Source organism: Polyodon spathula, chromosome 5 (genome assembly GCF_017654505.1).
Source record: "Polyodon spathula isolate WHYD16114869_AA chromosome 5, ASM1765450v1, whole genome shotgun sequence".
In the NCBI taxonomy this organism is placed as follows: Eukaryota; Metazoa; Chordata; class Actinopteri; order Acipenseriformes; family Polyodontidae; genus Polyodon; species Polyodon spathula.
In genome coordinates, this window is record NC_054538.1 from 36,567,502 (window position 1) to 36,594,092 (window position 26,591).

General features: G+C 35.6%; 1 protein-coding gene across 3 annotated transcripts; it reads right to left on the reverse strand.

Annotated features, from left to right (window-relative positions):
* Nucleotides 1-24,959, reverse strand: LOC121315922 (F-box only protein 25-like). 3 transcript variants are annotated; one of them, XM_041250534.1, is made up of 11 exons: nt 24,533-24,959; nt 24,274-24,408; nt 18,413-18,516; nt 17,544-17,593; nt 17,356-17,448; nt 16,908-17,001; nt 15,566-15,750; nt 4,265-4,447; nt 3,153-3,296; nt 618-644; nt 1-201 (listed from the first exon to the last, which is right to left on the reverse strand). In XM_041250534.1, exons 2-11 carry the CDS (start codon nt 24,399-24,401, stop codon nt 112-114), a joined length of 1,098 nt encoding a protein of 365 aa, XP_041106468.1. In that variant the 5' UTR covers nt 24,402-24,408; nt 24,533-24,959; the 3' UTR covers nt 1-111. The 3 variants fall into 3 exon arrangements, with proteins under 3 accessions (XP_041106468.1, XP_041106467.1, XP_041106466.1); XM_041250533.1 differs by lacking the exon at nt 618-644 and having other exon boundaries at nt 24,846-24,959; XM_041250532.1 differs by lacking the exon at nt 618-644.
* Between the last annotated feature and the right edge of the window lie 1,632 nt (nt 24,960-26,591).

The window sequence follows — 26,591 nt, forward strand, 5'->3', positions numbered from 1 at the left end:
TATATTTCACAGAACCCTTTTATTTTAGAAAGAAAAATATTGCACATAAAGCAGAACAAGCAGCCACAAGTTTGCCTTTCTCTACAAGAATAACAAAGTTAACAGAATGGACTAAAACTTAAAAAGGTCAATGAAGTGTTGTGGTGAAACTGACATAAAGCAGTTATCTGGATCATTAGCAGTGCAGGGATGTCCTGAATCCTAGAAAAGAAACAAACATATTGCTTTAGATTGAAGCTACATGTCAGACCACTAAACACAAACCATACAGTGGCAGAATTTAGGCAAGGAAAGCTTATTTTGATTTCAAGGATGAAGGCTGGTATCATACAGGACATTATGAGTAGCTTTAGGAAGCTGTGCCAGAAGGAGACGTTCTCCTTGTGATTGTATATGGATTACATAAACATATTTGTTTTCCCAGACGTAAAGGCTAGTTACGAAATATTACCGTCATCCAATTTCAGCCTTTTTTTTTCACAACAATATAATAAAATGCACAAATGTATAATGTTTCTAATACAGTTCAAGATACAGTAATAGGACAATGGGGTTTCTCAAAATTCTAAACAGATTAAGATAACCAGGCACAACTGTGATGAAAATGGATAAAGTACCTTGAATAATAAAGCAAGATGACAATCCTTTGAGATCAGGGAGAAAGGAAATGAGTAAGCATGAAGGGAAAACAGGAAAGGTTAAAGATTAGCAAGGGAAGGCAGATTTCTGATATCTAATAATGCTAAAGTAACATACTTGTTTGTTCCAAATATGGAGGCCTAAATGCACCTTAGAAGTCCTTGTAAAAAATGTGTATTAAATTATAAGCAAATTCAGAGCAGGTGGAGAGTAAAATGAGTTTGGTTCTTTCAGATAAGCCATAAGGCTGCAGATATATTTGTCAAAAATGTAAACACAGACCACTATTTATTTAGAATGCTTATCTTACAGTCCATACTATATCTGACCAATGGATTTTAGAACTAAAGCTGCAGTTAATATGCAAAATAATAAAATGGCAGGTTTAAATGCTGCAAACTGGTGTTCAATGGCCATGTCCTGATTTTCCTACACCTACAGGCAGTTTTATTTGAAAATTAGTGAATTTATTTGGATAATACAGTTTCAGATAATTAAGTGGCAGGTGTATGTGTATGTACAACTATGCACAAGTGTGAAATAATTCCTTTAAGGAGGTGTGGCAGTCTGTGTGTGTTGGTGTGGGGAATAATGGGTTGGCAAGGACTGGGTTAAATTTCTTCCTGTCAAAACACGTGGGAATGTGGCTGAAGCCATGAATTGAATAAATGACTAATTAAGGCTCCAGCCTCAGGTGTATAAATAGGGTGATCACAGGTGTTAGTTAGATGGAATGATTAGAGTTGATGTTGGCGAGAGGGGGATGTTTTTTATGTTCTGTGCCAGAGTCTGGTGTGGGTCCGATTTGTATGACCTGCTCCCGACCTGGACCCGCTACTACAGGACCTGACACTGCTACAACAACATCTTCTAACCCATGACCCGACCCGCTTTAATAAGACCAGTCACACACAGATATCTCTACTATTCTCCACAGATTAAGTTTATACAATAGGTTATACAGCATGGTAGCATTCTCTAGTGGTCTGGATATATTTTAACAATTTATATTAACTAACTATCTCTACTTACTTTACGATAAAATACCTGTCGATTACTTTCATGCCACTAGTTGAAAGGGAGCTAAACCTGTGCTTTCACAGAAATGTACCAATTTTGTGGCTGTAGTTCACAAAAACATAATGACAGGTTTAAGCTGTCACATGTTGATTATATTAATTAGCTAGGATTCCTAAATAATTCCAAACTTTTTCCACACCAATTTACCTCTTGCATTATTATTACGATATAAACCCTGCGCTATCTTGTTTCACCTCGTCCACAGACATTGTTAATATCACCAAGCAGACCTGATAAAAGGATCTTGCAACATATCAAACAAGCGGCAATACAAACCATAAACACTAGTCAGCTAATTGCCTGCTGCTTTAGTGCAGGAAATATCACAACATTTACCTTCTAAACCATTATTTGGGAAAAGGATTACAGACGAGTACACCATAAGGACAGAAAATGTTTTTGGCGATTCAAATTCAGACCCGACCCAAACCAGACCTGCTTTTACGGCTCATTCGCGGGTACCCGACCCGATGCAGGGCTCTATTCAGTGCTGTCTCGTCCTGTCTGTTTGTTTATGTATTTGTGAGTGTTTTGTAGACCTTTTATTTGAGCCCTTGTGCCATTTTGTTTTGTTCTATTTAATGTTTAGTGTTTAAGTGTTTGTAAATAAAGTGTGTATTACCACATTTGAAACTTCAGCTTCTGTGTCTGAATCTCCCTTCCTGGTTGAAACAATCTTGCTAGTGATGCTGTCCTGTCACAGGAGGATTTATGGAAAAGGAACTATCTAAAAAAGTTACATGATTTAATTCTGCTGGAGCTGGTTACCAAGAGAACCATTCATTTGGAAACAAAGAACTACCTTCTATGTATGACACACTTTTCACACATTACACAGGCAGGGCTGGTCTGAAAATGCAAGTTGTTTTCTAGGATTGGTTAGCAGGTTGACCAGCAGGGAAAATTTTAATTTTTTTATTTGCACTGCTTAGTCATCCTTGCACAAAAACCATAACAGCAAGTAACACTATATCACTTTGAAATCTATACTTTTATATAAAAAAGTGACCATTAAAAAATGTATGAAAGTAATTTAAACAGGAAATAGGATCAGAGGCTTTATGTAATAGTTCAGAGTCTGGGGGCTAATAAAATAGAAGGGGAACCAGAGTAAATTGGAAGGTCATGGTAGACTAGCAGGAATGCAGCACAATGGAAAAAACTGCAACTAGACAAGTAGGGGATAGTGGCATAACAGCATAATGTCATATTTTCAAAAGCAATTCGACATTTGCAATCAAATGCAGAGAGACATTAACATTGTCAGTTTGCTGCAAGGCTGTCGTAACCTTTTAGAATTCTGGCTAATACCCACTATTATGAATGCATTATTTTCAGAAAGAAAGAATGCAAAAAGCGCCACTTAGGAATAAAAAGGCACTCATACAGTATTACACTGCTGTTTCAGTAATACAGTATTTCATTTTACTTACCTTCCAAAAGAGAATGCTACAATGTCTGCAGAATTGCAACGTGTCACCGTATTGTTCCCTCTTTGGGTAATATTTTTGAAGTGTGAAATACATCAGTTTCCAATCCACATGCCCCTTTTCTGACAAAATTAAGTGCCTGCAGGACTACAAATATTTTCAAAAGACATTACATAAAAGAAAGACCAAAAGACAAAACAGTTTATAACTAGACCAGGCTATTTGACCAATTCAGACTGTAGCAATAATAATTTGCATTAGATTTTTATACTTGTTCCTGATTTCCCCAAGTAATTTAATACGAAATCAACACCGATGGATGGAGAAGCATATCTTCGTCAAATTGTAACTTTCTGTATGCCCCATATCGTTAACAGTATGCTAAGGATAAAATTTACACAACATTACGGGATTTTAAGATCGCATAATATTATATAGTATATATATATATATATATATATATATATATATATATATATATATAATATATATACATACATATGTACTACAATATTACAAGTTTTACATGTTATAGTTAAAAGGTGGCTAAAAGAAAAGTTTAACCTTGCAATTTTTAGAATGTTGCACTATATAATATGCCATTGATTCTCCACATTCCAGAAAACACTTCTGTGCAGAGAAAATGACACTGGTATTCGATGGCTTACAAACATCTTAGTGGTAAATCTCTTGTCTAGCTAATTGATTATTGTACAGTGGCAGATGTCAGCTGTGACTTGTCTGACATTTTTCTTAAAACTTTTTCTTGTGAAAGAGTGCATTATTATATGATCTTTTCTGGATACCTGGGATGTTATGTGATCCAGTACTTGACAGAAACATGTACATGTTGACTATTGTCTTTTTATTTTTTTAATAGGTTATTTTTGCTTCACAGGGTGGTGCTGCAAAAGGGAACATTCTGCAGTTTCACATTTGAATTGCAAACTTTTCTTAAAGCAATCCATCTGCTATGCTATTTAGCTGCACACATGGGTTCAAAGCGATTTTCCATCATCCATCATTACTATTACACCCTTTATTCGATTGGTAAAAAAAAAATATTAAAAACACACACACAAAAAAAAACATACTGATAGGCATGGAGAGCTTACTTGTTTTTCAGCAAAATGATACTGGCAAAGTTTTTTCCACAGATGCCGGTCTTCGCTGAGCATGTGCAAAGCTGATGTCACTTGACCAAAGTTAACAATATCCCAGCCATCAGAAAACTTGTACAAAATGTTGTTTTGCATATGGAGTGGGAGGTCATCAAGTGTAACACCATTGCTTACTTGCTGTATTAAAAAACAAAAACATAAACCTGAATGCAGATAATTCACTGATGGGTAATAAAGAACATATAAATGTATTACCCGATTAGTTTTTATAGATAGGTTTACAGAAAAGTATGTCATTTTTATATATTACGTAGCCATTGTGGCTTTTAGTTGTCGGACCACAAATCACAACACCAAAATGGAAAGCAATGTGCAAACTCAAAAACCCTTGTTTTGTGTCGTACCAAAGGCTGAGAAAGTTGAGATTTTGAACAGAGCAAATGATCATGATTTGGTTAGGGCTGGCCAATCCATGGAAAGTGGGAGGCAGAAATGGTTAGCAAATCAAGAGAAACTGATTCAGGTTTAATGTGGTATACTTCCTGTGCATGCATTTTCTTTTTTTTTGTGATCACATTTTTATACATATCAAAAAACAACACCTCTACATACAATTATGAACATATTTTCCCTTCCCTCCCTCCCTAGTCGACCCCCAGTGCATGCATTTTCTATGATTTTTTAAAAATATTAACCACTTGAGCCTCAGGACATACACAGGTACATTAGAAAAGAAAATACAGTAGTCTCCACATATAAGAACACTTCCTAAAAGAACACTTGTGGTGAAACAGATTTTTACCATTGTAAACGCTCAGAGTAAAGTAAAATTTACTCAGTCTATTCAAATGTGACATCGGGATAGTATTTTGAGGCACACTGGTTTTATTCAATCTTTCCAGAATTGCTGTCATTTCATTGAATCATTTTGTATTCAGATTTCCATGAGCACACTTCATCCTTAGCACTATTCGATGTTTATTTTGAAATGAAGGGTTGTGGGGGTGGTGCGGGTTGTCCGATGACATTTTTATCCAATCACATTTCCTGCAAACATCCTGTGCATCTATGATACATGGAGTATCTTAATTTAATATTGGTATAACTTGCTTGTTATTATTATTATGAGTCAGAAACCAGAAGTAAAGAAGAGTCTGATGAGTGATTAGAGGAATTTGAAAACAATAATTTTGAAACCGAAACAAGAGGGGATATACTTGCCACTTCCAAAATTTTAATTATTAAAAAGGTATCCGTAGCTTACTGGTAGCTGTCAATTAAAAACAAAAACAAAAAAGAATACTGCTCTTTTGTTCTGTACAGAAAAGGTGTGATCAAACAGCACTGGCTACAGCAATCTAAGATATCTATCGAAGTCCCAAAAGTCACTTGCGAGCCACTAAAACACTCACTTTAGGACAAACCCGGATTGATAAGTGGATAAGCAGAAGTGTTGGGATATAATACATTACAATGAGCAAGCAAGAACTGGCTTTCAAGAGACCATTAGGGGGCCAGTTATGGAGTAGAGATGAAAAGGTAGAGTTCCCACAACCTAAAAAAATAAATCACATGCAATCCTTATCAATCCTTTCTTTAAACCATCTTTATTTTGTTTTATACACAAAGGTGAAAGTACATGCTTCTATTTTATTTGATTTATTGGCTGTTCAATTTATTTGCAATGCCTCTGAAACAGTCAGGCAAAAAGTCGACAGCTGCTGTTACAACTACCTTCGTTGCTGAGTGGATCACAGGAGAGAGAGCTGTGGGGTCTGGCTACAGCTCCATGATGCTTGAAGATTTTCACAGGATCGTCAAGGAAGTTATATGATACGAGATTGCTACCCTTCGTACCGAAATTCAGAAAGCAATTGTTCCCATTCAAGCCATGTTGTCAGAATGCACGGGAGGTGGAGGATTCCATGAATGTGTTTGAAACCTGCCTTGCTGCAATTGATGCTGCAATTGAATTAACCTGTAGCTTGCTTTCCTCTGAAAATAACAAGCTCTATGCAAAGACTGATGATCTGGAGAATCGAAATGTGGACTCATTAGATCCTTTTTGTCTGCAAAATCAAATGTTGTTCATGATTATTTAATGTGTACTGTATTATTATTATTATTATATATTATTATTATTATTATTATTATTATTATTATTTTCACTGAAATTGTGCTTTTCAGGCATTTGCTGATGAATGGGAGTTGTGTGATTTGCATGGCTGACAGCAGCTTCTGAACTACATTCCCTGGGATACATAGCGATGACTTGAGTTGTTATGCTGAGGTTTGCGTCTTTGCTACGTCTAACATATTAAAGCCGGTTGTTTGGCAGGGACATGCCTCCTCAATACGTTGTAAACTGAACTCCATTCTAACAGTATCCGTTATAAGTGGAGTGCACCTGTACGTGTATATATCTGTATACTGCATACACATGAACTGCACTTTAAATCCTAAGCTAGACCACTTGTCCTCAGATCTAGCACATCCTTCATAATCTTCCTTGGTTATTCGTTAATTTCTTGACAAATGGGGATTCTGATCCATGGCACTTTCCATTTACAACCGCTTGGCTGTATTAGTTTTTTTCACCTGTTCATCAAAACGTACTCTTGTATTGATTATTTTTTTCTGGACAAAAAACTGCTTCCCACTGTCCACTCATGTACTTACCATGGCATAGTTACAGTGCCTATAGAAAGTCTACACCCCCTTGAACTTTGTTCACATTTTGTTGTGTTAGTGCCTCAGAGTTTCATGCATTTAAATGAGGATTGTTTTTCCCTCACTTATCTACACACCATACTCCACACTGTTAAGGGGGAGAAAAAGTTATATATTAAAAATACAAAACTGAAAGATCATAACTGGATAAGTCTCCACCCCCCCCCCCCCCCCCTTTGAAATGCACTACCCAGCAGAGGGAACCTACAGGAACTGCTGAATTTAGCCTGAAATCATGTGCATCACTATAATTTAACACAGGTGGAGACCACTTAACTTGGTGTGGGATTCTGAAGGTGATTAGTTACACCTGAGCTAATTTAAGATTGCTATTACAATGGGGGTGGACACTTATCCAACCAAGCTATTTCAGTTTTTATTTTTAATTAATTTTCTACAAATTTTTGGAATATTTTTTTCACTTGGAAGTTGTGGGGTAGGATGTGTAGATAAATGAAAAAAAAACTACTTTAATTCCAGGCTATAAGACAACAAAAGATGAAAATTTTGAAAAGGGGTGTACACTTTCTATAGGCACTGTATGTCTGATCATGCACCTCTGGTTTTGGAGCTTGTTTTTCCCCAGACAGACGAGATCTTGCCTTTCTTGTTGACTCAACCCCCTCTTGCTCTCAGATCATAACTTTATTCAGTTTCTTTCTTCCCAAATAGACTTTTTTTTCTTGATACCAACTCTATATCCCTCAGCCACATTATGGCAAACCCTAAAGGTATATTGACGTGGACAAATAATCTCCTACTGCGCTCAAATCAAACAGACTCCGACCAAGATGCCTCTCAGAATTAACTGACCTTATTTTACAGCTAGATCAGCGACAAACAATGTTTGACTTTGCAAACTGAATTTGCCCTTCTCTCCACTAAACATTTGGAGCAATTAAGGATTAGATCACGGCAGGCAATGTATGAACACGATAACAAGGCAAGCAAAGTTTTAGCACATCGGCTACGTCAGTCTGCTGCGTCACATTTAATCCCACAAATGAATTTTCAATCAGGCCTGCCTACAACTGATCAGCAGGAGATCAATGATCAATTTGAAACACTTTATTCTACCCTGAATCTGAATCTCCTGCAGAGCCCTCTTTAATTGAATCTTATTTAGGGAGCCTCCCAGTTCCGGCTGTTGACTTAGACTCTAAAGACCGCCTTAAGGAGGCTTTTGCTCCAGATGAAAGAACTCAAGCTATTAGGTCAATGCAGAGTGGTAAATCTCCCGGCCCAGATTGGTTTCCCATATAATTTTACAAGAAATGTAGCCCCTGTTTATCACCCTTGTTGAGTGCTATATTCTCTGAATCTTTTACTTCTCTGTCCCTACCCCCAACGCTGCACCAAACATCTATATCACGGTTAGTGAAACAGTATAAGGGCCCTCTTGACTGTGGATCTGATATTGCTTCTTAACACAGACTTTAAAATTCTTGCTAAGAGCCTGGTTCACCAACTTGAATCAGTTATCCCCTCCATAATCTCCTCTGACCAGACAGGGTTTCTGCAGGGAAGACACTCTTATTTTAATCTTCGCTGTCTCTTCAATATCACATATACTCCTTCTCCCTTGCCTGAGGTTATTTTTTCACTTGATGTGGAAAAGGCTTTTGACTGTGTCGAGTGGGATTACCCATTTGCTGCTCTATATTGGTTTGGCTTTGGTCCCAAATGTATTTCACAGAATTCCCCCTCAGCCACGGTTTGCACAAATAACATGCAATCTAAATACTTCCCTCTCCACCTGGGTACAAGACAAGGTTGCTCTCTATCTGGGGTATGGTTCTAACTAACTTTCAATTTTACTATATTGGTTGGCTAACATTTGAAATCTACTGCACTGGTCACAATCTCACCCCCAGCTAGACGGGCCTGCGTGGACAGCGATGGAGGCTGCTTCTTGTCAGTCCACTTCCCTATTCACCCGGTTATGCTCCTCTCACTGGTGTGTCACTCCCTCAAGATTTGGGATCAGTTTAGGTGGCGGTTTGGTCTGCAGTCCAGGTTCATCTCTGCCCTTGTCAATGTAAACCATCTGATCCCCACCCTCGATGACAGACTCTGCTTTTAGTATATGGTACAGAGGTAGTATTGAGTCAGTTATGGATTTACACATTGATAATACTTTTGCATCATTTCAGCTTTCCCTAAAATTTAACCTAACACAAAACACACTTTTTTCATTACTTGCAAATTCTGAACTTTCTGCAAAATAAAGTTGCTCAATTTCCTCTACTGCCTCCCAAATCCACTATTGATTCTACACTAGAATTCAACCCTGGCTGTAGGGGTGTTATATCTAAAATGTATAACATTATATTGTCTCTGCATTGCCCTTCACTGTCTACATTGAAAACCATGTGGGAATAGGATTTAGGTTTCAACCTCACAGATGACATTTGGAATCCATTCTTGCCCGTGTGCATTCCTCTTCAGTTTGCACTCGACAGGGGCTCATTCAATTTAAAGTGTTACATCGCCTCCACTGGTCAAAAGTCAAACTGGCCAGAATCTACCCTGAACTGAATCCAACCTGTGACAGATCCAAACTAGCTCCCGATTCTCACATCCATGTGTTCTGACCTTGTCCCAGGATGGCCCCATTCTGAACCTCTGTCTTTGAGACCTTCTCTCAAACCTTGTAAGTGCCCACTGACCCTACCCAACTCATTTCACTTTCTGGTATGGAACCTAACAGTATTCCCATATGTAGGCTGCAGTCAGATACTGTGGCCTTTGCAACCCTTCTGGCTAGATGCCTGATTTTGTCTGGATGGATGCAAGCTGTCTCACCCTCTTATGTTCATTGGATCATTTTATTTAATTTAATTTATTTATTTCATTTCATTTATATAGCACCTTGTATCATAGACCCCAAAGTGCTTTACAAAAAATATAATACACACATCATAATAAAAACTAAAACAGCATAAAAAAGACTAATAAAAAGACTATTTTAAAAAGGCTTGTGTATATAAAGAAATCTTCAATCTTGTCTTAAAAATAGCAACACTCCTAGCTTCTCCGACAAAATAGGGCAGAGAGTTCCATAATGTAGGAGCCTTATAAGAAAAGGCCCTTCCTTCCATACTATTTGTATTTACTCTTGGAATAACCAAGAGCCCTGCATCCTGAGAACCAAGGCTCCATTTAGGAATGTAAATAACTGGGTGCTAATCTATTAAGGGCTTTGTAAGTTACAAATAAAATCTTAAAATCAATTTGAAACTGCACAGGAAGCCAGTGTAAGGAGGCCAAGACAGGAGTAATATGTTCACCTTTTCTAGTTTTAGTTAGAATTCTTACAGCAGCATTCTAAATAAGCTTCAAGCGAGACACCAAATACTTTGGAACCCCAGAAAAAAAGTGAATTACAATAGTCGATTCTCGCTGAAACAAAGGCATGCATTAGCCTCTCAGCGTCAGATACAGAAATAATAGATCTAAGTTTAGCTATATTTCTCAAATGATAAAAGGATGCTTTAGTAATTTTAAAACATTACCCCCAATTTTTTTGCTTCAAGTTTTAGTTCTGAGGAAAGGCTGCTATGATATGTTTTATATAAATAAACATTTTTTCATTGGTGCTGTGAACCCACAAGCATGACCTCTGTTTTATCAGAATTCAACATCAGAAAATTCTGTGATATCCAACACTTTATGTCCGCAAAGCAAGCAGCTAATAGTGCCCCAGTAGAGGGATTGTCTGGATTGAAAGACAAGTACAACTGAGTATCATCTGTGTAACAATGTAAATTCACTCCATGCCTGTGGATAATATCACCTAATGGCAACATATATAATGAAAACAACAGAGAACCCAAAATAGAACCCTGAGGAACACCACAGACAACCTCTGACAAATCAGACTTCATCTCCCCAACAGAAACATACTGAAACCTACAGGAAAGATATGGATAAACCAAGAATGGACACCACCTGCCAAAACTCCCCAGCCGATTTAAGAGAATGGAATGGTCTACGGTATCAAAGGCAGAGCTAAGATCAAGAAGAATTAAAATTGAAGGAAAGCCAGAGTCTAAGCTTATCAAAAGAGCATTTACTACCATAACAAGAGCCGTCTCAGTGCTACGTTCAGATCAGAATACAGACTGAAGTTTCTCAAATAAAGAATTACAAGCTAAAAAAAACTGAACAACTGATTGGCAACCACCTTTTCTAAGACCTTGGTTAAAAATGGAAAACTGGAAATTGTCCTATAGTTGTTAATAACTGTAGGATCCAAAATTACTTTTTTTAAGCAGGGATTTAACCACTGCAACCTTAAGTGCAGTAGGAACTATACCAGATGAAAGTGATTGATTTATAATTGTTAAAATGCTTGTATTAGCAACAATAAATATATATTTTAAGAGTTTAGTAGAAATAGGATCAAGGGAACAAGTGGTTGGTCTCATATGCTTAACTAACACTGTGACCTCTTTAAAATTAAACAACAAGAAAGCCTCCCATTATAACTTTATCAGGTCTAGTTAATTCGAAGTAGGACAAAAGGTCCACAATAGAAGGAGTCAGTAAGATCTGATCTCTGATGTCAAGAATTTTATTTTGAGAGAATTTTAAAAACTCAAGATTGAACCAATACTGGAGGTAAAAGTAATAAAAAGGTGGATTTACTAATTTATCTACAGATGTAAAAAGAAATCTAGGATTCTTATTATTTCTTTTCAATCTGGTTAGAATAGTATAAAGCCTAGCCTGGAACAAAGACTTCTTATTTTTAACTTGTTGGCTTTTCCACACAAGACAACGAACATGTAGTTGGGAATTCTTCCATCTGCGTTCCAATTTATGACCATCACATTTCAGTTTCCGAGTAAAATCATTAAACCATGGAGTGCTTCTTTTGGAAAACACCCTCTGTGTTTTAACTGGAGCGATAGTATCAAAATTGTTAATCATGTAGGTGTTATAGGTGTCAACCAGCTAATTTAATGATACAGCCCGAGCAATTGGCAATATATTAAAAGCCTCATAAAACATTGTAGCTGTTAATGAGTTAACTACCTGAGTTTTAATTATACGAGTCTGGCTCTTTATAACTAAGGGTAGTTTAATCTCAAAATGAATTGCAAGATGATCAGAAAGAGAAAGGTCAGAAGTTACTATATTTTGAACATCCAAACCATGAGAAATCACTAGGTCTAAAGTATGCCCATGATTATGAGGACAACCTCTAACATGCTGTAAATAACTTACGGAATCCAATAGCTTCAAAAAATCAACTTGTATTGCTTTTGCAATAATTTTCTGACCAGCCACTTTAGGGGCAACTAAAGTTCAGTTGTGTTTGTGTTTGGTGGATACTAGTAATCACATAATTTACATTCATGTATATGACACAGAGGGATTCCCTAAAACAATCTGGTATTAGTGGACTTGTGCTTTTTTTAATAGAAAATGATTTCATAATTTCAGAATAAATTTACTAGTAAAACATCTATCGCACAGTAATTCTCTGTTCTACGGATATGTAAAAAAGTATCTTGAATTATCTTTTTTTTTTTTGGTCAAAGAGACGACTGATAGTCATGTGGCTAAGGACAGCCATTTTATTGGCTAAACTTAGAAATAACATGAAAGAATATAAAAACATTTTGCAACTTTTCTCCATTTAAAAATACAATTTTACTAATACATATATATTTCAAAAGTACAGATTTGTCTCATCCTTTGCAGTTTCACAATTTTGGATGTTCATTTCAGACACTTTAAAAGATCTGGGTAATCATTAGTATAATCATGAACTACTGTACAGTAATAATAATAATAATAATAATAATAATAATAATAATAATAATAGCGCATCAATACAGAGCATCTCAAAGCGCTGTACAATACAAGACACAGTAATAAAAAAAACACAGCAAAGCTCAATTTAAAAACACACAGCAGGTGCACACACAATAAATATTTTTTAGCTCAAGATATAAAATAAAGCAGTACATAATTCCAAATTACCGAAAACCTAACTCTGATGGAATGTGATAAAAAAGCATTATTTTTATACACAGATGAACCCATTTTATCTTACTGCCTCGCTTAATATTACAGCCTGTGAATTATCACAATGTTTCAAAAACCACTCGCCATGTACAATAGGTTCTTTGAGAAATTACATCTCTTAACATCATCTCACAAACCTGCTTATTGTAACATTTTATGCAGCTTGTCAAATGCTGCGTGGCCGGGCTTTACTAAGCAAATCACAGGATATAATTAATTTCCAGTGCAACTAACAACCAATAATCATCTCAGCTGATAAACGGCGGTCTTAACGGGATACAGCTCAGTTACAAAACACCAATGTTACCAAACTTTTCTTAACATAGTCTTATACAAATGCACATAAAGAAAAAAACACCTAAAAAAATTCTAATTGATAGCTTTCAGTCGACAATTCTTGTCTTTTTTAGATAATGACAAAACTGTTTTGCTCCAGTTAATGTTACAAAAACGTATTTGTCCTGTATTAAACTATATACATTTCTTTAAAAGACAACTGAATGTACAGTATTAAAATGCTGCTCTTTAATTCACTGTTAGTTATCTTTCTTTTTCTTGCACTCGTAATGAGCTGTCATAGGCAAACAAGAAACCTGGTTTATAGCACGAATTATGCTTGCACAGCAACCAAATTCAAAACTGGGGAAAAACTGTAAACTGGTGGTGACCGCGGCACAATTAATAATTCCCACCAAAAAATCTGGGCTATTAGTGAGTCCCCAGCACTGGATTGTGAAACACTGGGAAATGTATCTCGAGAACCACTTCTCTTGATTGTCATGAAACTTGGTTACAATATTCTTTATTACGAGTATCAAAATATGGGGGTGTATGGACTATGTTTCTCTGTCACTGTGTTTAAACTGTATCTAGAGAACTACTTTTCCAATTGCAATGACTTGGTTACAATGTACTTTATTAAAGAGAATCAGAATATGGGGGTGTATGGAGTGTCCGTCTTTACCTACTCTTATGAATAGCACAAATATACTGTGATTAAACTGTATCTAGAGAACAACTTACCAGTATACTTAATTAAACATAAAATTAAATACCTACAGGCAACAGATAACAAACACATTGATTATAATTTAAACAAACTGAAGTATTGAAAAGCTAAACACTGTGTGAATAGGTGAAGAAAAACTAAACCTGTGTCAGTGTTTAGCACATATGAACCTGTGCCGTGCTTAATCAAGTTTACAAATATAGCCACTTTTACTTTTAGTGCTCTATAATACAATATACAGGCTTTCTAGCTATAAACATGTTCTCAAAAAGGAAGGAACAACTTTGTTAATGTTAGGGTTGATATTAAAACCACAAAAAGTAAGGAAATGCAATGTTGGGGTTTTTAACTCTAACTCTGCATTCCCTCCCATCTCCTTACAAGCAGTGGAAGGGGCGAGGCAACACAAGAAACCACAGACAGCCATCATCAGTTAAGATTAACAACATACAACTCTCTACAGATAACACAAGAGACATCCATCATCATGGTCCACATCCATCAAAATTCTCTCTCAGCCCCAGTGTAAATCTCAAAATGTAAACTTACTTATTGATTGATTCACAAAGCTCAAAAGATTTGGTCCCAAACTTCACAGGCTTATCTTTCATGTACTGTTTGAATCCTAAACAGTTTTTTTTTTTTGCTGGAATCATTCCCTCACCAATTGACAGCTCCCATTCAGGCACATAGTGATGCTGAAAGTTTGTGATCAGCTTGTTCATCTGTGGAAGAACCTTGTTACGCTTGTTGGATTTTTTTTTTTTAAATCTTCTCTTCACCGATCAAATGCAAAAATGTCCATATGTCTGTAAACAGATTTCTATTTATTACCATTTGGTAACCCAGCGTGTCAAATAGAAATTGCTTTGACAACCAGTATGACTCGTATTGCCTCTTCACTAGAGATGGGAATTTTAAACGTTTAAAACATATAATCTCTAAAGAAGTGGTTAAACGTTGAATAACATGCTAACGTATAACCGGTCACATGCAAGTTTCACCAAAACACATTTTTTATGTATTCATTTTAGTAATTTATCATCATATACAGCAGTCTGTCGCGTATTCGACTTTTGTGATGCCACAGCTTTTTTTTTTGATTCTATAGATTTTTAGCTCTGTCAGATATTGTTTTTGTAAATTCACCACAAATATAAACCTTTATAACACACTTTATACATTTTTGTAGTTGTCAAATCTCCTTCGATCGAGCCACAGAAACACTTAAAAAAAAAAAAAACAACTTGCAAAAAAAAAAAGAAATTTGCAATGACAGACTGACACACTCTCTTCTGTTTGGCTGTTGGTGTTAACCAAATCATAATTTATACAAAGCTTGTATTGCTCCGGCACACATGATGCTTGCAAGCCACTTTTTCAGCTTGTAGTATATTTGTGATTGTTCAAGAAAGCCACTTTATCGGCTTCTAGTGGTCAATATATTTATTGACAAGCTACAATTACCTAATTTCCAAATTGCCCAAAAACAGAATTGCAAGTTTAATGTGCTGTACCTTGGGTATCTGAAGGTTGTTCAGCTGTTGCTGCCAGTTAAGTATCGTCTCCAAGCGACAAATCCAAATATTGATGTTACCCACCAATACTGACTTGCCTACTTCTCTGATAAGAATACAGAGTGTGGAACCAAGGTCTTGAAGGAGGTCTTTGATCAACCTAGGATTCTGCTGGTCTTCTAGAACTGCAAAACAAATAACACATGCACCATGATCAGACTTACCTGAAGCCCCCACTAAAAATTATTTCCTTTTGAATTTATAAAAAAAAAATGTTTTGTGTTGTATATGTTCAATCGATCTGTTTAAATTTTGTACAGTAAAAACACAAAAATAAACAGAGCACAATGTTTGCTGTCAGCAGCAATACGCTAACCACAACAGCAATAGGAACTTGTCTCCAGTTTGAAACTTTATTTCAGCATATCATAATAACACAGTCTTCTCTAACAAAGCCAGGAGGCTTTGACTAAATGTTGTAAACACACTGTGAACAAGTTACTGAACAGACAGCACGCTCAGCATTAACACAGTAGCCAACTAGGTATTTTTACTTTTGCCAGTACATTTTATGGCCTAAACTAAGTTAAATATTGAAACAAATACAACACAAACCCGCTCTCAAATCCTAATTTAAAAAAAATTCCCAGTACTTTCATTCCTTTACACTTAAGAGGCAGATCAAAACAAACACCACAAAACATGTTCATCTGAAATGATTTTTCAAAAATATTAATATTTAAAAAAAATCAGTTCAGGCGAACATGTTTTGTGATGTTTGTTTTTATTTACCTCAAATGTAAAAGGAATAAAAATGGCTACTGGAAATACCCATGAAGTGACATTGTCCACCACTGGTAATATAAAGCTTATACAACCCAGAGATTAGCAATCTTGAAAAAAAAAAAAAAAAAAAAAAAAAATACATACCAAAATTGTAACATTGTCCGGAGTCAGAATAAACCATTTCATCTGGTATAACGAAGCCTGAAGACTACACGCGGAATTCTGAGCAAACCGCATTACTCATGGAATACTGAGGAAAACTTTTGCATTCATTAGCAACTAGAAATCACGCGTGCATACAATCATGAAAAAACCAAACAGAAAAACTTGAAAAAAAAAAAAAAAAAAAAAATATATATATATATATATATATATATATAATATATATGAATATCTATATATATATATAATATATATATATATATATAGTATATAGTGTCACACACACATTTAGCAGACATGTTTATATAACCTGGTAAATACGACTTGAACGTTAATTTTGAAGAAGTGATTTACAAAAAACAAATATTATAAATATAGTAATGGGAAGTCTTACCTTTTCGAACAATCTTCTCCAGAACATTGAAGTAGTTTTTTTGAGCAGCTCCACTCAAAGACGTTAACTGGGATTTTGCAATTAGCTGCAACAACTAAAAAACAAAACAAGTTTATCTGTGAAAACAAGAGAAACTTCCAAATAAATAAATTATGTGTTTTACTTTTACTAAAAAGTAAACAGGATGCTCAGCAACATACGGATGTAGCACTAAAGATTTCAGTATTTTTTTTAAAGCACTGGTGCATATTGTTGCAATTATTAGTCATGAAAAATACTGAATTGAGGAATCTTCTTGTCTGCGTTTGGGGAACTTGCTGTACACTTTGCAGCAATAACCTGTAGTTTTAATGGTATTAAAAGCTCTATATTGATTTCAACTTGTCTCAATCAAATAAACAATACTAAAGGCAACCTGTTAAATTTAACATAACAAATAACAACTTACTTTAACAACATAGTTGAACCTTCGGATATCTTGTATAGCACTGGAAAAATCCAAGCGGTTAAAAGCTTCTCCTAAGGTACAGTAACCATGTCTCTGTAAACAGAATTAATAGCAGAATGTTAGACTTCAGATATTAGATTTACATTTAAATAAAAGCTTGGAAAATTTCATTACATTAGAATACTCACTTCTCTTGTACTTTCCCTTTGAACATAAATCCACTTCTCCTGATAGAAAACTTGAGACAGAAAAATAAATAGGTAAGATCACAAAATATAGATTTATTAAATGTATTCAGAGCTACATATTTCATCAATTTCCTATTTTTTGTGTCCTGTTAAATGGTAAATACTAAGGTGGGCAGTGATATGAAAATGTTAATCGTTATAGTGCATGTATTTCGATATCAAGTAATATTAATATTAACACAACAGACGTGAACAGATATTTACATATGAAAAGCAATAACTTACTTAAAGAGTATGACGCGGGGCTGCGAAAAATAGAACATTACCCCACATGATGCTACAACTGTTTAAATAACTTACCTGACAAATGACAGGTTTGTTATTTAAACCATTGTAGCAACACATGGGAACGTATAATGTTTATTTTTTTCGGAACCAAGCTACTTATTCTTTAAACTTAGTGGTGCTTTGCTTTATAATATCCATGGAGGAAAACAAGGTCTTGTTATCTTTTATGAATTCATCATCATCCAAATCAAAGCAAACATTTCCATTCTACACTGTGCACAGACTTCAGGGTTAATTTTCAAGCCATTCTGCAACTAATTGAATGTTATACTGCTCTGTGTATAAATGCTGACCCACGACACCTCTAAAAGTATGACGTAGAGGAACATTCTACGGACTGCCAAACTTAATGCAGGATACAAATATCATTTGGTAACTAAACAGCAACCTTTTTCTTCATTAGTTCATTTTTAAAAGTGATTAGAGGGCAGCACTTTAATTAAAATGTATTCCTTAGATTAAGAACCAGTGTTAGTGAAGGAAGTTTGCACTAACCCCTTTTTAAATTTACAAATACTTACATTGAGATTTTGTATTGTTGTTGAAATGATCTTTTTTTCTTTTTTTGGCTACAACTTCACAATCTTCACCTGGAAACAGATTTTCTTTATTTTCATCTTGCAACCTAATTGGATACAGAAAATATTGAACATTGATCAGTACATGATATTTCAAATATCAACACTGTAATTATGAACTTTAAAAGGACATCAAGTTCTGAAAATAAAAAAAGGAAAATGCAAACCAAACATGTGCTCATCGAGCTCCTAGTGGCAGCAATCTCTTACCAGTGATCTACTTTAAATCACATAACTTGCTGTAGAGTTTAGAATGAGCATGATTCAGCAATTGCAAGCACAGGACTGTTTGCTTTCGTCAGTGCAAAGTATTGATTAGCTAGTTGTGGTAGATCATATAATACAATACATTTGGACCAATGGTGTCTTGCTGTGCAATAGATGTGAACTGAGATTTCAATATGCCTGTCCAATAGATATGATCTGAGATTTCAATATGTCAAGTCAAAATAAAAAAGCTGGTAGCTTGCGCAGATTAATTTTAAGCTTGATTCAGTTGATTCTGCGACATTCCAATGTGCAACTACTGTCTGATACAAGCTGCTACAGCTGGAAGCTAATGTTACCGAATCAATTTCTAATAAAATGTATATTCTATATGCCTACATTCTAATACAATTCTGGCGTAGCTTAATAAGTCTTTAATTCCACTATCCTTATTAATTGGCAAGAGCATCACCCCGGAAAAGAGATGTTGAATCTCTGTGGATCTATTCTGCTAAATTATCTTGACTTAACAAATCCTAGTTAAGCAGCAACCAGGATTAGCTTAATTCGAGAGTGCAATGGTACCTGTTTTTCATAGTGTACTAAAAAAAGAGGTACAATTGCTGCATACTGTTCAGCACAACCCCCCCCCCCCCTTGAAAAAAATAAAATAAAAATTTTGCCACAAGCAGTCGCAAATGTCCCATACTAATCTGATAACGAAATTCATGTACAGATGGCAGTTTCCTATTCAATTACTGAAGTAATTGATCTGTTGTACAGGTCAAATATAAATTCTTTACATAAACAAATGAATGGGCACAGAGCACACAGGAATACAGATTATGGCTCTTGTAATTCCCTATAGTCTTCAAAACAGATACTTTTGTGGATTGATGGATTGCCTGTGATATTTCACACATGCAGCACTATGGGCAGGTGAACCATCTTCCTGAAAGAAGCTGTCATAAGGTCAACATTATCATTTTATCAGCAAGTGTGATCAGTCCATGGCAGCAACTGCTGCAGAATGGTACAAGTGATAAACTGCATCCTCTCAACAGACATTAATATAATATTTTATATTAAAACAAAAATGGAATGTACAGATCAATTTGCATGAGAAATACTTCAGATGAATATCTAAAAAACTGAACAATTCTGTACTTCTGTTCTATACCACAGGTTAGAATGAAATATGTACCAGTGACATTAAAAAAACATCCTACTCATTGTACTCTATTAGCAAATTAACATTTCAAAGCCGATAAGCTTGTGAAGGCATGGTAATAATTAAATGTAAACACTGTACATCTTTTACCCCCATTCATCAAATAAATGACACAAAAGGCAAGCATGCAAATTATCAGCAGCCTGAAGATCAAAAGTGTTCAACAATATTTTTCTGTGAAATGAAGCCTGAAGGACTGTATAATATTGTCTTTGACATTATCCTAAATTTAAAATGTACTATATTCAAATTAGATTTTTAAATATTTTGACTATAAAACTCATTAAATAAGTTCACAATATCCATGCAGCCATAATATTGGGGGTGGGGGGATACATAAAGGATGTTATGGGGATAAAGAAAATAACACACTGTAAAAGCAAGAGAGAGATACACTGCATTATGTTTTTATTGTGTTTTTTCATTAACGATACTAAAAATCTAAGATGAAGTGTGATGTGTTTTTCACTTGGAAATAGAAAAGTCAAGTAACAGCAATAAGAAGTCAGCATCCCAAATGTGAAAACCCAAATCTGTCAAATTAAAAACAACAAGCAATATACTAACAATGCTGCCTCAGCTCTAAATCCAAGACCCAAGTCACTTGGACTACCACTTTTAAACTTGTAAAAGTGAAAAACAGTTGACACATGGGCTGTTGAAAAGTAAACAATAATTTAACTCTAGCTGATTGTACTGACTCAATGGTCTCCAGAAGCATAAGGAACATTCCCAAGTGCCCTTTTTTAAAAAAACAAAAAAAATCTAGGTTAGTTAAGATTAAATACTGTAGGCAGCATTTAGAAACCGGTGGTGTAATAGTAAGGCACTCCCAATAATTAGATTATGCCGGGCTTACACTGCTCAATTTTTGCTGATCACCGACGAGCTGAGGAATCAGCGACCAATTTCTTAAAATCTGGGACAAAATGATCGATAAGTGTGGGTCTACATTGCCTCGTTAATGGCTTCTGCGATCTCCCGACGCTCTTACAACATCCCGACGAATTTCTAACATTTCAGAAAACTTTAGTCCCGGACAAAGCAATTTGTGAAATGTGTGAGGGGCTACGGGCAGATTTCTTGACGAATGCTGCCAGTAGCCAATAGGACAAGCTAGCAAACAATGGCGACGAAGAGAAAGGTTGTGCCCCGCAAGGTGCAGAGCCTCGAAATTGAGGAAAGGGTGGTGGAGATGTGGCAGGAACACCCGTGTCTCTTTGACATAAGTGACATTTCCTATCATGATTCATGATATCATCATTGAAGGAACAAAGATGGAGGGAAATTGCTTCTGAACTTCAGGTACCTGGTAAGTAAATAATTGTTATAACTTGTTAATGCCGAAGCAGATACTGTGTGTGGCAGTACGTGCTCTCATGGCAATCAATTTCTACAATCACTCGTATTCGATATCCCTTTCAAACCCCTACTGTATGCTTGTATTGCTAATGTATTCAAAATACAAGGAGGAAGGGTGTGCGTCTGTGTGTGTGAGAAATAGAGAGAATGTAGATTACGTTGTTGCATATTTAAACCTATGACAAACTTGTAGTAACCTACTACTAAGTTGGTTCAGAGCACAGACATCAAGGAAATAAATATTGGCATTGCTACAATGTTATAACTGTTATAAATGGGTTTTTTTATCGCAATATTGAACATTTGTGCAGTCTATGGCCCTGAGGTATAAGTTCTCATGCTGGATTTTGCATGAGTATGAAATTAGCAATATCCACTTTCCTATTATATCAGCCTCATACAAGTAATACAATGTATTTCATATTTCATTCCAGTGTTGCCTCACCTCGAGCTCTCACTGTAAAATCAGTAGTCCATACTGGCCATGTCTAGCCAATTGCGCGTCGAAATGGATCTCTGCGTTTTCTTCTTTTTTATGCACAGACAACAGCGACTGCCTCCTCGCTTGAGTCCATGACTCTCCCTAAAGATGTCTACGATTCTGCAATGAAAATAGGCGCAGTCCGCGACAAGATATCTCGTGTAGTTTGTGTAGCTTGCAATCCCTGATCTACAGTGAGACATCGTAGCTCAAATTGGCAAGTGTGAGTGGCGCTGCGTCTCCAGATTGCAAAAATGTGTCAAATATGTATAGTAGTAACTCGACAGTGCTTGCACACTTTGATGTACCTTCTTTCCTTTGCTGTCTTCCGCAACAAAATCCCAATGGTCACGGGCACATTCTTCTGGGATTTTTGTGTGTAGGCATTTTTATTTATTTATTTTTACAATGCTTTAATTCAGCTCTACAGGCAGTGTTCTGCAACGTCCAGTGCTGTGCTGGGAAATCACAGGGGGGTTCAGTTTATTGACTTTCGTATTTGCAATGTGTACTGTAGGAATAAAAGTTGACTTTGACCCAGTTAATCCAGCATTTTTCATTTGTCAAAACTGAAATATGACAGATTTCAGATATTAATGTTGCAAATACATCACTGTAAATCACGTTTAAGATAAACAAGGCTGTATTCAAAAAAAATCTTTTTAGTGTCTAAACAAATGTACCATGATAATATTAATAATGCACAAAAAAAACCCTCAATTTATGAGGGTGTTTTAAAGCTAAAACTGATTTGTTTCACTTAATGGTTAATGAATTGCCACATCTACTGTTATTTTCTGAATTCAAGATTACAATTATTGCAGATTTGTTATTTTTAATAGGCGACTCATCTCTATTTTCCCCTCTACTACAAAAATTACTTTATTTGCAGCAGACTTTATGGCAATATTTTTTCAATGTAGAAAAGAATGTACTGACAGTCACCAAGTGTCACAGTAATGATGCTGCTATATGTTAGTTCCACTAGTTTCACTCCTTAGAGCTACCTGCCTATAGCATAAAACAAGGCAGATAGAAAGTTTGAAGATGCACCCTCAAAATGAGCCTGAGCCAGCTGTGAGGTGGGAGAATGAAGCAGGATGACAGTGTAACTAATGAAAGTACAACAGGGGTTATTAACAATGTATTGTAAAATAGCACTTGCCACTTTTACCATGCTCATACTGCTTATTCAGGAAATAAAAAAAAGTGTAATTAAAAGTTTTACCTACCTACCTTATTTTTTTCCCCAGCATAACCCGAACCACACATAATCTAAAAAGCTAGGGCACCTTTGGCAAGCATCAAGCTAAGCTTGGCTGGAGGCCATATGTACTCAAGCAGATAGTGGACATTTGTTCTACCACTATAATACTTTAATATGTGCTAACCATGGGGCAGGGGGACTGTAGAGGCTTACTATACTATGACACAATGTCATTTTCAATTTTCAGATCTAGTCCCTTGTGCTATTACTACTTTATGATCCCAGGTTAAAGGTCAATGCAACAGTAACCGACATGACACCCAGTGCAAATCTCACTACATATATTTTCTAACTTGTTCTGTTCGACAAATTATTTATCTACAAACAGGAACAGCCAATGGTAAAGACAAGTTACTTGCAGTCAGACAGCGTGCTTGTTTTTATTTTAGGTATTTTACATGTCCTGCAACTGACATATAAAACTGATGTGTACATGTTAAACAACCATACAATGGCATTAGACCATATTGTCAAAGTGTTTACAAAACTAGAACTACCTGTAGTATTATTTAAAAGCGCTCTTGAATTACGCTTCTTTTCATTGCTGTACTTTGTAACACACAACAACTGTTCATGGCCTTTAACATCAATCACTTATTCTGTACAATACTGACTGTCTACCCTTTAAATCAACGCATTCCTTAGCCCAGCAAAAAAGTTTGCTACCATGACCTAAATTCTGATACTCATATAACCTGTGCTGTATTGTGTCCATAGCAAGTTTTCATCAAACTTAGATGGTGGCTCTAATAATGGAGCTAAAGGTGCAAAGGTATGCACCATGAGTCAGTGGATAGTTAGATTTGAATAGTACTACTAACACATAGTTTCTGTGTCTATGGATGGGTGTGAGCTGTAATAACAAAACAAGGTGTTACTCAACCTAAAGTCTAAGTGACAACACTGCTGTTTTGGGCATTTTATTGAGGTGTGACTGTACAAATACTTTTCATTTGTTAAACAGCCTCCATGTGGACACTTCAAGTTTGCTGCTAGCGTACAGTACTTTTCACATTATGCACCCTCACTTAAGATAACTGTCAACCCGTGTAGTTCAAACAAGGGGAGCTACATTTGCAACAACTAACCACGTTGATTCGTTTAACAAAGCGGCACGTATTGGGCGAATCACAAATGCATTTTTCGTTATAATATCCATTTAGTGAGCCGTGTGTTTTTGAAAGTAAAAATGTGCACAACTTTGTTTCAAAACAAGACATTAATCAAGTATTTTTTAACAAACGGTTGCAACTTACTCGTTCAGGTCAAGGTCGATATTGTTGTCTCCTAATTCATGGCTAAATAACTCAAAACGTTTCCATCCATCCTCGGTTTTTATCCAACTCCATCCTGGAGACCTCCAATCCTGACCCAAGAATGGCATCTTTCACCTACCAATCCAATTTTTACGAAGAGGAAAAATGAATAGCTATCTTTATAATTTCCATGCACAGGAAATGACAAGTTTAGCTGGACGTAGAAAAGTTATGTTACTATGAATTTACTGCATCGTACCTGTTATGATTATTTTCAAACTTGTTTTGTCAAATTTGCGCACAGAAACAAACTACTGTAGTACTCAGAAATATACTGGTTACTGTCGTTCACAAAAACATACCGTCTAGGCCGCAAACAGTTATTTATATATATATATATACATATATATATATATCAAATATATATATATATCTTACAAAAACAAAAGCAAACAGCGGCGGACTGCATGAAAAACAGAAAAGCAAGGTAAAACAGAAAAGCAAGGTAACATCAGACTTTATCGAGTTGTCAGCATAAACTGAAAACGCTTATATTAGTATTTATAAGATACCTGTTTACAAACTATTGGTGATAAATAACACTACTGTTTTTCATACGACAATATTTATCTTTGTTGTTCCTCTTTCTCTCAGAATTATTGACGGAAGTAAACATTCTCTCTTCAATGGCATGTGTACGCCTACTCGCTTATTTTTATTGGCCAGAGGTTCACTGTTTACAGGGTTACTACCCAATTTCGGAGCTCTAATTGGGCGGTGGAGTTCTCAATCATGTATCGTTGAAACGGATTTGTTTTGTTAAGAGATCTGTGATACACGTGACTGCAAGTCTTCCACATGTTGCTGTGTTTTGGTTCTGTGATGGAGGAATTTTAGAGTGATCTGGCAATTTCTTGCTGACTATATTCACACGCACAACAAGACGTTAACAAATGCAAATGTGTTACTACTAAATTACTGAAGCCATTACATAGACAATCGAATCGCGTTTCTTTTATTATTGTTAAAACCACCATTTTGTTTCTGTTTCACATCGTAAGCAACAATGAAGTCCAATCCAAGCTTACTAACAACTTTTTATTTATGTATTTATGTATTTATTTATTATTTATTATTATTATTATTATTATTATTATTATTATTTATTTAAAGTCATATTTTATTATTTGAATACACAAATAAAATACTTTCAAATACCAGTGTCTAGGAAGACAATTATTTTCTCTGCAAATGTGAGTGCATGATTAAGTTTCGGAGATTGAAGAGAAAGCGAGTAACCCGCCGTGGTAATGCTAGGAAAACAGTATGTCATGTTATTTTGTGTTACCGGTAAGTGTTAAAAAGCGGTAGACCGTGTACTGCGCTTGTCCAAATTATTTTAGTAAAGATGGGTTATCCAAAATTGTAAATATAAACGATGTTGTGGGCGAACTACTGTTTGTCTTAAGTGATTAATAGAGTATTTATAATCCCAGCTAGGATTGCCAACTTTTCCACAGACCGTCAAACCTCAATTTCCCAGTCAGCTTTGTTCCATCAAAACTGCATTATACTGTAATACAGTTGAACACATACCACCAGATCTCGGTACAACTCAATAATCGTGCCGTATACACAGTGTGTGCTCTTGATATTTCTAGCAATCGAACTCGATAACGGTTTCTGTTCAGTTTTCAAGTAGCCTAACATTGCATGTAGATGAATGCAGTTTTCATTATTGTGCATTTAAATATTTGTAAACTGACGGTTCCGTGATTTCATATAGGTATATAAGCGTGTTTACCTAGCACCCTCTGGAATTCTTCACAGTTTTTTATGGTATCCCGCATGCAGCGTCGTAACCAGAGCTGATAATCTTCCGAGGTCAAATTTAGGTTTCAAACTATAGCTATAATATTTACACGAATGCTTGGTATTTACTATTCAACCTCCAAATCTATGTTACACGGCAAACCAACAGAGAAAATTAAGGACTCTCTTGTACTTTACCAGAATTTGTACATGAGCATCAGCATTAATGATGCAAAAAAAAAACAAATAAATAAATAAATAAATAAATAAATAAATAATAACAATAAAATAAAAAAAAAAAACAGAGGACATGATCTAGGTGTCCTCGTAGATAGTTAGACCATGCCCGCATGGTAAATTAATTAAAAACTACATATTTTTGGAGAGAAATATACTAGTGTTATTCACAGGCATTTTATCCTTTTGTATCCAGAGCACCCTGTTTTATTTCTCTAAACAGTGGCAATACTAAAATCCAACAACCGTTGCTTTTAAATGTCTTTAGT